The following is a 17,500-nucleotide window of genomic DNA, read 5'->3' as shown; positions in this document are numbered from 1 at the left end:
TCTGTTGATAAACTTTAGTAATTTGTGTCAAGATTTATGTTTTCAGAAGCATGTACTTTATCTAAACTGCATAAAACTGGTCAGTATATATTGTGAGTGTAGAGACATGATTATGTGTTCTTGTTCTCTAGTTATGAACAGCTTACAAATACCACTCAGTTTATTTTCAGCTCTTTTTAATGTCACAGAACTAGGAAGATTCAAAAGGTTATTACTATGGTAGACACTCCATACGTATACCAAAGTAGGAAGAGAGGGAATGAAGTAGTTTCATCTTTTAAAATTATTCTTTCCTGCTGAAAAGCTGGATCCTGTACTGTGTGTAGTTTCACACCTACATTTATTTTTGAAAGGAGGATCCTACAGAAAGATTCTCCATTAAACATTTAATTACACATCTTTCAATAAGCCAGAGAGACTTGTCTTGTGGAACAGTTCCATTCTCAGATCTGTCACTTAAAATATGATGTGATTTTGGATTAATTACTTAAAGGCAGTGGCTTGTTTCCTCTGTCTGTAACAAAGAAATAATTCCTACCTACCTTAAACCAGCTCCAAATGTGACTAATATATGTGATCTTGTGACTCCCCTCAAAATTGCTGAAAACTAAGGCAAGGATTTGTTGCAGTTTTCATTCTTACTGCCTGACTTTCAAAATAGAAGGAACTTGGAATAAAAATAGTGTGTCTTTGCTGGTTGTACTTGGTGAGATTGGTCAACAATGCTTGAAAATAAGTGTGCAGGTTTTTAAGGTTTCTGAAAAATGCAAAAGCTTATTGCAGGTGCAGGCTACCTATCCATTTGGCCATCAAGAATATGATTTGATAGGTAACAAGTATATATAAATTTGACTGATTCCTATTATTGATTAGTTCATAGGAACAATAGATGAGTGTTTACCTGGCAAGCTTCTTTACAGCTAAAGCTGAATTTTTAATGTACAACAAAAAAGTGGTTTAAATGTGCAGCCTTAGTCTCCACTATTTCTCTATTAAATTGATCTGGGATAAACTCAGACTTTATTCTTCAAAGAAGCTCTGTTTTCATTTTTTCATCCATGCTCATCTATCTAATTTCCAATATCAATGTTTTCATTCCGAGTCATAGCTTTCCTTTAATTTGTATATTTACATGCAGTAATAAAGCAATTTACAGTTGTTCTTGCCTGAACAACATTTAGATGTGTTAAAAATTGTTCTTTAGATATCTGGAATTTTTTTTAGCAAAATTTGTAAGCTAATCCAAAAAGTGGGGGATAGCCTGCAACAAAAACAAGAGAAACTTCAAAATATGATGGACCCTCTATCTGGATTCATCGTAGGGCCAACAGTTTTGTGTGTTCTTCAGGGGCTGTCCCACCCATTGTGTTTTGTGGGATTGCATACCCAATCATCTTCATGGCAGTTAGGAATTCGATGTCTTTGAGGATGCCAAGCATCCTATTTGTATGTAACAAACAGGTTGCAGTTATAAATCATGTTTCCCTTTGTCACTTTCGTTTTTCAGGAGAGGTTTAACCAAGAATTTTGGGGAGTTTATGGCCTGTTCAAAGGAAAAATTCTATCTCTTCACTGGGTCACTCTACCTGAACTGATTCAAGATACATTGAGGGATTTCTCTGAAAAGGAGTCAGAGATTGCCTCTCTGCTACACTTTTGTAAAATTAGATCAGAAATCTTGGAAAACATAGATATTAAATCAAAGAAATATACTGAATGCATATAATTGGCCATAAAATAGCAGGTTTTAGATAGTCTTCCAGCCCAAATAGCACAGTAGCATTATGCCAGAAATAAAGTACAGTCTGGTGTATCACTGAAGGCTGTGAAATGTAACAATTTATATTATCTAATGACAATTAGAGAAATCTCTTTACTTAATGGGTTCTGCTGATGTAAATTTCAAGCAGTTTTCAAAATGCCTTGTCCTTTATCTATGGGAAAGAATATATGTATCAGGTATGATACACACAAATGTATCATTCCGTAAAATTCTTTTAAAAGCAGTATTATCTACATAAATCTGTATTTTTAATAATGGTCTTGACTGCCAGTTTTTTAATGCTTCTGTCTATCATCATGAAAAACAGGTATATTAGTTCTCTAGCTTATACAGTTCAGCTGTTGAAAATTACAGGAAACACAAATTTTGTCAGAAAAGCCATTGGAATGTACTGCAAAGCAGGCGTGTCTCCATGTTTGAGAACATGTACACAGTTAGGGAAATTCAGAGCAGATACTGCAAAAGCTAACAAAAATATGCCTAGTGGAGGGGAATCTGTATTTCAGACTGAGGAACAGAGGACTCCTGTGGTACTATGAGTCTCATTAAATGCCTTACAGGCTGGAGTCTGTAGCACAGAGTATGAACAAATCGGTGCCAGTTTCAGACTTAGGTAGATTTTCACTCAGTTTAGATCAAAATAGTCATATTTTGCTACATATTATAATAGTAAGCATGTAAGTGTAAGCTAAGTTCTTGCAGGACTTAAAGGTTAAAGGTAATAGTTTAATTGTGAAAGTGTCCATCTTCCTCTCTGCCTTGTCATATCTGTGTGACCTGTGGTAGTTGAATAGCATCACTGAGATAAAATTGTTACGAGCAGACAAATTCAGATCTCAAGTAAACAGAGGAAATTCTTGGTGACTACCAAGGAAATTGAATAGTGACTCTAGTCAGTGAATTTTATTCTTTGCTCATGCATCCCAAAGTTGTAAAAACCTGTTTGTCTTGCCTTTAGTACTTGCTAAACTCAAAATAAAACATTATTGTATATATATGTGGTGTTTCCAGTGCTATGAAACTAGATGTTACAAAGCGGAACAACCAAAATTAATCATCTGACATTTAGGTGTCTGCTCAAAGTGAGTCTGCACTCCACGAAGAGAGACAGGCACATTCACAGTGTGGGCTTAGTTCCATGTTAAAATAAATCCTTAAATTAAATCAGATATACTACCCTCAGGATTTCTTTATTCTGTTGATAATGGAAGGAGTACAGGGATAGATGAGATTAAATTCCTCCCCACAAATTTCTGAGTGGAAATCTGGTTTGTCTTTTCCCTCTGTATTTTAGAGTAAAACCTTCAGAATTTTTATTCTTTAAATTCATTTGATGTTTGCCAGAAGATTATCAGACTTTTATGAAAGGCTGGTGTGTTTACTTTCAGACTCTTAATTAGTCAGTGATTTAAGACCATAGTTTTCGCTGTGATGAATTGGGTGAAAAGTGGTATTCTGTGTAATATTATAAGAGGTAATTTCTTCTAAAAGTAAATTTCAGTGGACTTGTGTTTCTTTTTTCCTCTGTTTCATTTATATAAAGTCTTTTGGGATAGATTCAAGTAATAGAAACATTAGAAGAGTCTTTCCTCCTAAAATTGGCTCCTGATTGAATTTATTAATAATAATAATATTATTTTTTGCTTATTTACAGAAGACTGGAATGTCCCACAATATCTCACGAAGCATTATTTATACGACAGCTTGCTATTATATACAGAATATGCATTTGAATTTTGCTAGACAAGCTAGTGGCTGCTTTTTCATGGGTGGAGAGCCTGGCTTGCTGAGAGCTGTTTGACTGTGTCCTGGGTAGCTGGAGCAATGGTCTCACCTTGTGTGCCTGCCACAGGCTCTTCCATAGGACTTTTCTCTCCTACATACACAATCAAACATATTTGCTGTGTCTTTCCCACTCATGTGTATATTCCTGAGGTGGGTGTGTGGCTGTTTATGCATTTGCAGATACTTGATCTCACTGTATAACAAGTGGAAAATAAAGCCATGTCCAAAATAGTACCTACACAAAAATTCATTCTTAAGAGTTTTGTGGAAAAACTAATAAGCTAATGCCAAAGTTTCCCAACTTTCACTTTTCAGTTAGGAATGGTGAGAACACAATTCTCTCTGCAGAGACCAGGTGACCGAGGTGGCGGTCCTTGCTGTGTACTCTGATATGTCCATGACATTTTTATTCCTGTATAAATCAGTCCTTCTTAAAAGACTAGCTGAGCAAGAATTTTTTTCTTCTACTGAAGTGATTTATTATGCAAAAAAAGTTTTAGGCTAAGTTTCTTTATTGTTGAAAACATTTACTGCTTAAAGATACTTATTTTGCTGTCTGCCTTAATCATATCCTTTGAAACAGTCTCAATAGATTTTTCTATTCGTAACATTATGACACTTGATAAGATGATTGATTATGAAGTGTTGAGAGCCCTGCCATGTGATCATTTATTTTTAAATACACATTTGTACTAGCCCATGCTTTAAATTTCTTGCAGGAATATATAAGAGATGCGAAACATAAAGCTTGAGTCTGATCGAAACTGATGCCTCTGGAAATAGAGCGCCACAGTACTGTGGCCTTAAAATAACAGATTCTGACTGGAACTGGAACTTTACAGTGATAAATACTATGTAAAAAATTATGGTCCATCTTTGGTACAAAATAAAAAAGATGTATTGCTGTGGTGCAGGCAAAGTAAAACGTGTTTGACGATGATATCTTTCTCTCCCTGTGCAGGTGCCTGTGTCAGTGGCCATGATGACTCCCCAGGTGATCACCCCTCAGCAAATGCAGCAGATTCTCCAGCAGCAAGTGCTGTCTCCGCAGCAGCTTCAAGCACTTCTCCAGCAACAGCAAGCAGTTATGTTGCAGCAGGTAATGTGTGTTACCTGCTTTGGACTGTTAGCATAGGGCATTCACACAAATGTCAACCAGATTTTATGGGTCTTATTTTGTAATATTTCACTGTTCTTTACACCAAAAAGAATGAAAATAAACATGAAACTTCTCCGTCTCCAAATTTATTTTTTTTTAATTGCAGAAGTGTGAAATCGCACTTTGAAGCATTCAATATTATGTTAAAACCAGCAACAGCAGCAGTGGCAGATGCATTACAAATACCAAACAAATTGATGTTTAAATTTTCAAGCACTTAGGCACATTTTAATTGTAGACCTGCCAAAGGAAGTGCAAATAGAGTTGTAGATAATTGTTGCTTTAAAATTCATAACATTGTAGTGCTCCCTTTAGTAACATAAATGGTATGCAGTTTATGAAATTTCAGCTTAACGGCTTGTTTTATCAAGGGAAAAGGTTTTCTGGTTTGTTTTTTTACATACTAAAAATTTGTCCCAGACAAGGCTGAAAAGGAGGAGGATGTTGCTGTTTCCTTAGCACAAAATCTGTCAGCTAATTGCAAAATAGGTGAACTTGTTATTCATACAATAATGATAGTGTCAGTGATCAGTGCCTTGGCGTAACACAGAGTGGATTTTTGGGTGCATGCTTAATTGTCGTACAGAAAACGATGTGTCTGTTTGTCATAGTCATAGCTCAGTCACTGAACTGTATGTTTAAACATTTTAATATCCAGTACCATGATTGTTACAGGCAATTCACCTTCAGTTGTGAATCCAGCATCCTGCTAAGCAGATTGACAGATTAATTACTTTTTTCCCCTCAGAAGCAGACAGTTTTGTTTGGCCTTAGTGACTTGTAGGTTTCTTGCGAGTGGATGAGTGCAGCTTCAGATTTGTTATATAGGACGTGTAAGGAACTTAGGTATAGTTATTTGAGGAGTTAATTTGGCTCTTGCATTCCCTTTAGAATACAGATTTTCTATACCCTTCTGTTTAGGATATTTTGGAATCTGCATTGGAAAATTTCAGAACCGCCTTGGAAAAAAATGTATGTAGATCTGCCTCTTCAAATCACATTTTTTGTTATGAGGTGATACTTAATGGCTACGCTACCATATGCCAATCTAGAAGAGTTTAGGAGATTTATAATACTTGAAACTTTTGCCTTTATTTATTAAAGTCAAAATGGTTTATTCAGCAACAACTACAAGAGTTTTACAAGAAACAGCAAGAGCAGTTACATCTTCAGCTTTTGCAGCAGCAGCAGCAACAGCAGCAGCAACAGCAACAACAGCAGCAGCAACAGCAACAACAGCAGCAGCAGCAACAGCAACAACAGCAGCAGCAGCAGCAGCAACAACAGCAGCAGCAGCATCCAGGAAAGCAAGCAAAAGAGGTAGGAGCTAAGACCCTTGCTGATGCACACTAGTCTGAACTGTCAGAAGCTTGGAAAAGACAAGACCCGTTTAGATCTTTTCCTATAGCAAGGATGCAGCTATCAAAGATTTGTTCTTATATTTTTACTGGCTTAATAGCAGTGCTGGTATAATTCTCCTGCTTCCCTTTCTGAGACACAGGATTTGAGCAGTCTAGTCCTGCTGTCATCTAATGTCCGCTAATGAATCTGAGTGTGCAAAGAACAAACTGTGGTGGACTCTGGACTGATTATCTTGTATTCACAGGCAATCTGTGTTGGAAGGAGCCTTACTTTACTCAGTAGCACAGCTCAGAGAGCATGCAAATTTAGTCCATGGCTGAAAAAGAGCGATTGAGCACAGATTTCAAAGTCATAGGCCCCTGATTAATGAACTGCTACTGTAGGTTTGAAGTGGCGAGTAGAAAGTTACAGTTTGATGTGCTCATAAATCAACCTGACAAGTGGGTTTCTCAGGCCTAGCTTGCACTTGTCAGCAAACTGCATCAAATATAAACAGAATACAAACAAAACATGTTGAAGTAGTTAAATTGATCAGCAGGTATCCTAGACGTTGTCTTCAAGCTGCCCATTATGCAAACGTCGAGGAAGCAGTTGTGACCTCCTGAGGCTTTGTTTCTGTTTGGATTTGTGAATAGAATTTCAGACAGCCATCAACTACGGAATAGAAATTGCTCCCTTATTTCTCCGGAGGCTCTGGGCAATCCACATGACTTGCTCCATTATGCAGTCTGTTTTCCAGTGAGCGCATCAGAAGTTTCTCTTTTCCCCAAACTAGAAAGGAAAGGTCTTCCACAGCAGCTTGTCTTTTTCTCAACTGTGACTGCCTTCTCATACCCTCCTGAGTCCTTGTAGACTCAAGTTTGTCTTGAAATGCCTCACAAAATTGGAACCTGTACTTTTGCTCTGTAATAGGGCATTTCGTTGCCTTGAATGCCATGCTCCTTGTAATATATTCCAGCATGAAAAGAGAGTGAGCTAACAGGCCGGGGAAAGGAAGGCTACATCCCAGTTTACTAATAGATCACTGGAGACCATCTTCATGGGCCACTGCAGACCAAACTTAGTCAATTGGAAAAACAAGAGTGCCTTCAAATCACAGGCTGCTGTAAAAAGTTATACGTTTAGCATAGATAAATTTGTTATCATCTGCCATGAGCTGAGCTTTTTTTTATTTGAAACAGCTGTTACAGACTTTTTCTTGACCCTTTTCTTAAGTGCGTCGTTAAGTGTATCTTGCCATTTTCCCTAAAACCTAATAGCTTAAATGAATATAATAGGAAATTTCAAACACTTTCACTGCCTGAGTATTCTACAAATAGCATTATTATTTAATAAATGAGTTTTAAAAGAAAGAAGCTGATTTTATGGTTTTGGCTTTCTAGCCTTCACTGCGCACTTTACTTTTTGCTGCATTTGCTTTTTCTTTTTTTCCCCCCCATTCTCTTTGTAGCAGCAGCAGCAGCAGCAGTTGGCAGCCCAGCAGCTTGTCTTCCAGCAGCAGCTCCTCCAGATGCAACAACTTCAGCAGCAGCAACATCTGCTGAACCTTCAGCGTCAGGGACTCATTTCCATCCCACCTGGCCAGTCTGCTCTTCCTGTCCAGTCTCTGCCACAAGGTATTTCAGTAATACATGATTGGAGAAATTTCTGAATTCACAACTTTTTAACCATTCCATTTGCACCTGAACTTCAGAAGTTTCCCATTATGACACTTAAGCATACTGTGTAATTGAAACTTTATTATTCATATTACCAAATTTTCTAGACGCTGATAAATTTTGCAGCATATACTTTTGGAAAAATAAAGACAGATTTTTAGTGTTTTTTCTTAGATGGAAGGTGCATATTTATTGAGCTTATGTGCTGAAAACAATTTCTAATAGCAGCACAATTCAAACATCATTGCTTTTCTCTGAGGAATCACTGAAATCTGATTTAGTGGAATGTTATTTCATTTAATATAAACAAACAGGTATAAAATACATCCGACAGTGATATTAAAGCCATTCAAAAGCTTACTTTCTTTTCTTTCTCTTCTAAGAAAATAAAGTCGTCGGCATTGAAAAGCACTTTCAATCATCAATTTATGACAAGTGAATTTAAGGACAAGCCTTTAGGATTTATTTTCTTTTCTATTCCTTTGTATTAATAGGTTAAATAGAACAACAAGTTTTGAAGGTGGTGTTTCCAGTAGTAATAATAAACTTTGACTTACAAATAACTGTAAAGAATTTTTGAAAAAAAATTCCTTTTGTCACTTTGATCGGGATTTTTCGATGATGAAAATGAGCTCAAGCTCTACTTCTTGAAAGAAAATAGGGCACACACTTTTGAAACATAAATTAGTGTGGAGATAATGCTGCTTACTTTTTAAGATAAGGTCAAAGTCTTCCCATCTAGAGGACTCTGTCTATAACCTGTGAGGAATGTGTTTCTGTTTGCTTTACCATAGAGAGTTGAGCTAAGTGTCTGTCATAAAAATTATACAATAATCTGGTCTCTGGTACCCCAGTCCTGAAATGAGCATTGTTTAGACTATGTTCATGACAGGTAACATTATTTTTAATTGGTGTTTATGCATGTAACTTGTTCCTCCTCTGATTTCCTTTGAAATCAAAGCCTCAGAAATCAGATGAGCAAAAGCAGAGTACACAGCAAATAGACAATGGTCTAAAAAACCCCCCAAACCCCAAACCAAAACAAACAACAAATAAACCAATACAATGAGAAAATCAGAGATTACAAATAAACGTGTTCATTTCATTGTGTAAAAAAGCTGTGTGAAAAAGCTGTGACGCTAGCATATCTAAAGCCATGAAAGCTACAAGGAAAACGAGTCCTACTACACCAAATAGAATAGCAGTGGGGAGACAAGTTGATTCATAAATCTGGAGATGAGAGCCTGGTAATGCTTGTTTCTTTTTGTAGGACTGGCTTGGACCAGAGTCAAAAAAAAGCATGAAACACAGCTTCCCTCTGAACTGCTTTACCTTTTGCAATCTCCTCTTGTGCCATCTGTTGCTAGAGGAATTCCTTAGGTTTTCTCTCACATTAAGCTATCCCCATAGACTTCCCAGCACTCCTACCCAATTGCATTGATATTCATTGTTTAACACAACACTCATTCATCTGCTAGTATGAAAACAGAGAAAAAACTCAATTTTAATAGTTCTTAGGAGTAAACAGTTCTTTTAAAGACCTTTCTTTTACTCAAAAAATTAAGTCCAACTGAACTCATAACAAAAAAGATTGGTTATAAAGAAATAAGAAATTACAAAATTTTATAATTAAAATATATATGGATTGTTATTGTTGAAGTAAATTAATCTCTTTTTTGCTTTACTTGATGTTTTTTCCTAATAATGAGCTACATACAAATATTTATTTATTCCATTTTTAAATTAAACCTTCAGACTTGAATTAAGGTAACCACTTTTAAATTAAGGTAGCCACTAGATGTGGTAAAAGTATATTTTTCTGCTTCTACTGTGCTGTGAGAGATATAAGATAGTTATGCAGAAGGACTTACATGTGTAACACAAATATTTTATATGCATCCATCCAGTTTGCTCAGTTACATGGATGGCTAGAGCACTGAAAGTAGCACGGGGTATTTGTATTTGTAAGTTATTGGTCATAAAGAGTCCCATAAACCACAAATTATTATTGGCAAAGTGTGAAAATATGTATCTTACAAGTACAGCTGTGAGGTTTGCATATATAAACAGTATTTTCTTCAAGTATAGCTTCTGCCTTTGAAGAACAGGAATGTTTCCCATATTTTCTTGATGGTCAAGTATCACAAATAAGATGCAATAGGTGTTTTAGCATCAGTTTTGTGACCAGGTCTTCACAGTGCTGTATCCAAAACCAGTGATTTGCTGTGATTTATTTCCATGTATTGTTGCATTGATGCTTGTTAAATGCAAAGAACTGTAAATCACAGCAGTAAAAAACCCCAAACAAACTAAACAAACAACCCACCAAAATCCCAAGTCTAGATCGGTCTATGTTGGAAAAGGAAAAATTGATGGTTTTTATAAGTGATGGTTTTATTAAACATTTATTGAAATATAAAAATAGAGTAGGTATAGGTTAAAAGAGTTACAAAAGTAATATTAAAATCCCCAAATTCTTCGTGTTTGTAAATTTCATAGGAAATCAGTATTTGATCTTTTTGTTATAGTTCATAATTTTTATTCGACTCTTGGTCCTCTTTTTGTTCCTTTCCCCTTAAATATATTTCCCCTTAAATATATTGTGAGGAGGGCATTTTAAGGGTTGTCACAGCCTATGAAACTTTAAAAATTACCCTACTTTTACATCCAGACTGAAATGTCTGTCAGCCTTTTCACAAGCCTCTAGTAAAAAGAGAGTTGGCCTTTTTTAGACACAGAGACCACAAAATTGCCATAATTTACAATTAATTACAAATCCACTTATTAACTTTGTACTTTTTAAGTCCGTGCCTGTAATCCTTTTATCCTAAAAGGCAGCCTTTCAGAGTCCTCTGAAGAAGTGATCAAGTTAACCAGCCTGAGCCTGGAGAGAAATTTCTTCCTGCATTAAAAAAACCCTAGGTGAGCTAGGGCAGGACCAGACGGGCAGGACATCCCTGCCCATGGAGGGACCATTGCTGCAGCTGCTGCCAGCTCTCCTGCATTCCCTCCTCTTGTGGGGCAGCTCTTACTCAGCTCACACAGAACCCAAAGTTTGATGATCTCAAATTAAATTCCTCTCACTAGAAGACATGATATCTGATTACCTAAACGGATGGTTTTGTTCTTGGGTTTGGTTTTATTTCAGTACAGAATTAGTTTATTTTTTTAACAGTGGGAGGAAGACTTTGATGTAAATGATGTACTTTGTATATCATGCCACCTAAATGAATACATTCTTTCATTTTTATTTGTGGTTACATGTGCAGATAACTGTTATTTACAACACTAGAGTGTTTTTTGCAGTGTTGCTGGAACATACCACATGAACTCAGCAGTAATCACTTACCTTCATTAAACAATTACAACCAGTATTACCATCACTCCCATTACCCATCTCTAATGCAATAAAATAGAGCCTGGCTTCTTTGCTTGCTTCCAAAAAACCTAGGGTTTTTCTATACAAATATGGTATAACATCCAGTTTGAGGGCTTGCAATCAACTCTTTTTCACTTTTTTCTTAGCTGAGTTTGCCAGGGGGGGGTTGGTAACTAAGGTAAAGAATCAGGACTCAAAGCAGTAATCTAAAAATGAACTGGTTTTATAATTTAAAAAAAAAATCCCCTCCACCCATTTTGTTTACTACTTCCTCCAGAAATCAGTGTTTCTGTAAATAACTACTAATCTATTTTTAATAGCTTTGAATACTTCATGGTGAGATAGCTACTGAGAAGAAATAACTTCCTGTGCTTTCTTCATAATTTTTTGTTGAATCTCATTCAGTAGTCTGAGTTTATATGTTCTCAAAATAAAATATTATCTAATAAATTGATGTGTTTTGCATTCCAGCAGATCTAGATACCATGACCATGTGTTACCTAATTTCGGTTGTTTAGATAAAATAGAGAAGACAGATTTTGAGATACCTCTGGAACAAACCATGTCAGGCTGAAGAACCTGGCTTTGAAATCACAAGATCTCTGGGCTTCATATTCTTTTCTGCATTTAATCTAGTATTTTTCAAAAGTGATACGTCAAACTTACAAGGCCTAGCAGTGACAGAACGTGTATATATTTCTGATGAGCTCTTCATCTTTCAAAATCTGGTTTCCTATCTTAGCTGAATCTTCATTGCCAAGATAAGAGAATGCTCACAGCCCTTCTCTTGCCTGTGTTATGAAGTCTTTACTTCAGGCAGAAGCGTATTGTACTGTAGATTTCCATGACTTCATGCAAACTTGAGCCAGACAACCCTAACACATGTGTATGAATACATTCAACATGCTTTTTGTGACCAAGGATGAATCCTAGAAACTACAAATTTCCAGGCTGCAAGTGGAGTAGAGAGCAATTTTAAGCTCTCTTTTGTTTTATGTTTATGAATTTATGGATTTATGAATTTATTAATTTATGTTTTACTACATGTTGATTGTGCTGGTAAAACAGCGTCAGCTTTATTGTTGGCATTAATCCATTAATAACACTGAGCTCATTATATGAAACTCTTTATTTTGTTATATTAGTGGGGCTCTCTTTCATTTTATAGCTGGCTTAAGTCCTGCTGAGATTCAGCAGTTATGGAAAGAAGTGACTGGAGTTCACAGTATGGAAGACAATGGCATTAAACATGGAGGGCTAGACCTCACTACTAACAATTCCTCCTCTACTACCTCCTCCACCACTTCCAAAGCATCACCACCAATAACTCATCATTCCATAGTGAATGGACAGTCTTCAGTTCTAAATGCAAGGCGAGACAGGTAATTCTGACGAGATTTCAACTGTGCTTATCATTTGACGTGAAGCGGTTGTATAACATCTTAAGTCACATGATTTCCAATCAAAAAATAGCACCTTTTAGAGATTGTGGAAGCCTGATTTTCCAGAATTGTTTATCAATAGGGCATAATTTTCGGTAATGATGTCTAACTGTGCAGACACAACAAAATTACCTGCATGTGGTTTTATAACTCATGAAATTATGGTAGTTTGGGTCAAAGTTAATCACAGGATCAAGTGGGCTGGTGTAGGGGTGTAAATGCACATTTAATGGCATTTTTGTAGGTGCATAGTTTCATTCATGTTTAACACACCTGGCAGTCAGGCCCTTACTTGAATCTCACTCCTGGTTTCATTGACAATGTACATCTGTATGAGTTGTCAAGGCTGTAATCCAGTGGAAAGATTCCATATTAAAAGTGCTTCAAACCAGTATATTAAAGCATCTCTCATGTTGTTTGTTTCTTGTGAAAAGAACCACTAAATTTTCTGTCTTTTATGCTTGACAGTAATGAAGTTGAAATATTTCCTACAAATCTTCCATGTTGTTAGTATAATACAGTGGAATTCCACCATATGGATGAAGTTAAAATCCTTTTTAGGCACATTGACAGATATTATTTACTGTTCCTTAATTTCAAGTAATTGATTAAATACAAGAGTATGTAGTATCTGTAACACTTAGAAGTAAATATATTAGTGTAGTGATATATATATGATCTCAATATAAGATGAAATTTAATTGTATCTATATAACCTAAATTGTAAGTAATTGTCTTTTCAAATAAATTTTCCATTTAATTATTTTAATACTTATGAGACTATGATTTAAGTATCTCTCATGCTCATATGACTGTGAGAACAGTTTTCAATCATTATTTTGTATTATCTAAAAATCTGAATACCTTTGTAGTAGTACTTTTAGTTAGTATCACTTTGGTGCTTATATCTCACAGAACGGTTCTTTGCTTCAGTATGTTACCTACATCCATGGAATAATTCCCTGAATTTCTTTGATAACTCGTCATGGATGAAACAATATGAAACAATTGCAGAGGTTCCAGAAAAAGGCATGGAGTACAGCTAGGGATTTTTATGAAGCCACACAGTTAATGAAAGCAATGCTTGTGAACAAGAATATTTATTAATGGAAGCATTTTTATACACATTGAGCAGAGAATTCAAATATTATTTTGAACATTCACAATATTCAGGAATTCTTACTGTCAGTCTTCAATATTTATACTCAGAATTGATCATTTCTGAGTGTATTTTTTATTTATAGGTAAATGTTACACCAAGGTCATATGGCATAATTAGCATATGGTATTATACAGTCATCTTATTTTTTCATCCTTTATTAACAGTCATCTTTGGCTCTATTTCTTCTCTAATTGGAACATCATCTAGCCTTGGCAGTTGAACTATTCAATAGAACGATTAAATTTTTCTGACTGCTCTGAGCTAAATTGACCTGTTTTGACCTGTTTGTCACTGATCGTAACCTGACAGGCGCTAGCAGCCTCCAACGATTATGGCTTTTGAGATGAATCTGATGCCTTATTCTTTTGCTACAGCTCGTCACATGAGGAGACTGGGGCCTCCCATACTCTCTATGGTCATGGAGTTTGCAAATGGCCTGGCTGTGAAAGCGTTTGTGAAGATTTTGGACAATTTTTAAAGTAGGTGGATTTTTATTCGTTGGTACAAAATGGTTCGAGGCAAGGGAAAGTGAAAGACAGCAAACAAAGTTTTACTGTAAACCATATCAGAGATTTTTTGTGTGTATTTCATGCGACTGGATAATCGAGGCTATCGGCAGAGGGTCAAATTGTTATCCTTTCTTTCATGTCAAACACTTTTGCAGGCCTTTCAATAGCACAGTGTTTAATCCTCTTATTATCCTTTACTGAAATGGAGCCTCAGAAAATTTGAAGAGATGCTTTAGATTTTATATTGGATAGTAGGAGTATGAAAAAGCACGTTTTAAATTCTGGCAGTTGGTGTGAAGTGGGAATTACTGTGTATAGTATAAATAAAAAAAGCACAAAGGCCTAAGCATGACCATTTAACTCTCACTTGCTAATCTATTTTTGCTTTTATTCTTGCATGTGCACAAGATACGTAAAAAACCCACAGTGTACAGGTGGGTTTGCTCCTTTCAGGAATGAAAAGTGATGTCATAGCTTTTTCAGCATTTGGTTTAGCCAGCTATTTTCTAAATCCTAGCATTTAGGAAGTAAGTGACACAGCTTTTCCTTTTCATCTACAGCTTCAGACTGCAATGGGTTTCTGCAATTTTTCCTTTTTATTTATTTCAAAGTATTTACTAGTATTTCTGTGTTCATTTGGATTTTAAAAAACAGCACTGATGTGCTACCTATGTACATTATGGACTGGTCTTTGTTAGAAGAGCCATACTCATTTGGCATGCAATAGATCTTAATGGAAAGCTACAGATAGGCTTATATAGATGAGTAACTTCAGGGGCTGAGACTCTTATGTTGTCATGGTGCAGCTAACAGGGTGAATGAACTGTTTCATGCTTCATCAACAATTAAGTTAATTAGCTCATTTGAAATTGCACTGCTTTGTTGCCAGGATGTTGGCAGAAACATCAAAAGATGTGTTTACAAATGGCAAACTACGGGGTATATAACAGGAGCACCTTAACAGCAGACCATACCCGCTCAGTATTACAATAACTTTTATAATATAATTATGGTGATACTATTCATAAAGTATTTGCAAGGCTTTCTCTGTCTTTCAGTTTTAAATTAAGTAACTTACACTGACTTGCAAATTGTATGTAGGTAACACTCCTGACAAATTTTTGTTTATTAGTGCATTAAGTGGAATGTCAAAACAATGGCTTATTATTATAGAAAACTGTATAAGATTTAAAAGAACCTGATTTACATAAGTTTGTATTAAAAGGAAAATGAAATCTCCCAAATTCAATGTAGTGTTCTAAGTATTATTAATAAGAAGAATTTAAACTCATTTAGCTTAAGCATTTTCCTTTTCAAGAAAAACTGTGTTTCCTGAATACGTCCATCCATCTAGCCTATAGTGATGCTAATTCTTTGGGCAGACTTTGCACATCCATTATGTCAGGTCTCTTGTTATAATCCATGATCAGTAAAACCATTTTGATTAAGGCAGTGTAGTGCCAGGTTTACAGATGCTCTTGCTTTCCTCAACCAAATAACCCTGGAAAATGTGAAAGTGACACATAACATCTTGATAATTCTGGTGCAGAAGCAATCAGGGTTTACAGCAGTGTCGTGGCTTTTTGTCCTACACATCAGCAGAAGCTGTCCGAGAATAATTTGTTATTTCTTCTTTTCACTCAAGTCTGTTTACTATGCCCTTAAAACAAATAAGAAGTCATGACGCTGAATAGGAGAGTTTGTTTAGGAAATAGAAATATTTCTTCATTTTACACTAGCGTTAAGATGGAAATCAATACATAACCTTGCATTAGATCCTTTAGTACCTTTCCATGTTCACGCTAATGCAAAATCCCCATTACAATTAAAAAACATTTTCTTTCAATTAAATATCAACTTTTAGTCCAAAGATTGACCATTTTTCCAACCCATTAACTTTATAGGGGATGACAGGACTAATGGCTGTAGTTTTCAAGGCTTTGCTCTTAATCTAATCTTTGTTGCAATGTTTCAGGTTCTCTGACTTGAAACAATATGATACCTGTGTTAAGAGAGTTAATGCAAGTATATTGTACCAAAATGAAATATTGATAAGGTACTCTACCCCAGTCTAGTAGTCTGTATTTCTGTAATATGCTTATGACAACTTTGAAGAGTGCCTGGTTTATGAAGTGACCTGCAACTTCTGCTCAGAAAACAGTTTACCTAGCAGCCTGATGTAAAAAAAGAAGAGGCTCCAAGAAGGAGGATTAGGACAGAAAATACCAGTTTGCCTTCACTTGGCTAATCAGGGAAATGATTTAGGGTGAAGTGACAAATAACTTTCAATAAATGACTTAAAACTACAAAAAGCCACTTTCACCATCATCTTTTTTTTTTTTTTTTTTTAATAGAATCGGAATTGTTTCTATTTTTAAGGTAATTTGAGGACATTCCAATTAGCTACAGTTCTTTTCAGGTATTGTGAATGTCTCAAGAAGTTCCACATTAAGTGAAACTAGATCAGTGCTCAGAAACATATGCAATGGTTTCAAGTACAGCAAATCTTCTTCATGGTAAATTTCTGTATATGTAACAAAACCTAAACCCATATGCTTCCTTTGGTATCCCACAACTACAGACACAAACCCATGGTTTCTATTTCTGTCTTTGTAAGGTGGTATTAACTTATAGGTGCTCATGCATGCAAGATCACTTTGACTATTCAGTAAAAACAGCTTTTGGCTTAAAAAATGCTGCAACATTTAAAGACAAAACAGAAAATGTCACTACATAGCTACAAAAAAGATGACATGATTTAAAGAAAATTTTGGGCCCTGACATGATTTAATAAATGTCAAAATGCTTATGAAAACTCGGAACTTTGCTGTGAAACAAGTGTTGACAGAAACTAACCATTTTCAGGTCTCTAAGTAAGGAAACCAATAGATCTCTCAAAGCATTTAATATTATTCTTCATGATGGTTTTTTAAATGTCAGAATGCAATAACGTATAACAAAACTGCAAGGTATTTTGTCTGCAAAATTAATAATCTTTCCACTGGTCCTAAGTCAGTTTGAGTAGGAAGGATTTGACTTATTGTGCTTAAACCAGAAGGTTTACAATACAACATTCCAGCCAGCAGACAAGTGTTCTTTAACCTGCATGCAGCAGATGCCAGCAAACATAACACAAGCTACAGTACAAAGACCGGTAATGTTTTCATCTATAGAGACAAGGGAAAAGAAATCATGATAGACAAGATAGGCCAGCTTTCCTGTTTATATATGGGGCGTGTTTAAAAGTCTACAAAGAATAGT

General features: G+C 35.6%; 1 protein-coding gene across 1 annotated transcript in view; it reads left to right on the top strand.

Moving 5' to 3' along the window:
* FOXP2 (forkhead box P2) overlaps window positions 1-17,500 on the top strand; it is a 399,923-nt gene that overhangs the window by 335,229 nt on the left and 47,194 nt on the right. The window contains exons 6-10 of the mRNA XM_084205352.1: window positions 4,530-4,667; window positions 5,850-6,047; window positions 7,540-7,705; window positions 12,295-12,508; window positions 14,105-14,209. Of these exons, the coding sequence (XP_084061478.1) occupies window positions 4,530-4,667; window positions 5,850-6,047; window positions 7,540-7,705; window positions 12,295-12,508; window positions 14,105-14,209 (821 nt within the window). The remainder of the gene's footprint in view (window positions 1-4,529; window positions 4,668-5,849; window positions 6,048-7,539; window positions 7,706-12,294; window positions 12,509-14,104; window positions 14,210-17,500) is intronic.

This window comes from Fringilla coelebs (assembly GCF_963513975.1).
Source record: "Fringilla coelebs genome assembly, chromosome: 5".
Classification (NCBI taxonomy): Eukaryota; Metazoa; Chordata; class Aves; order Passeriformes; family Fringillidae; genus Fringilla; species Fringilla coelebs.
This window is presented reverse-complemented; position numbering and strand designations above follow the sequence as displayed.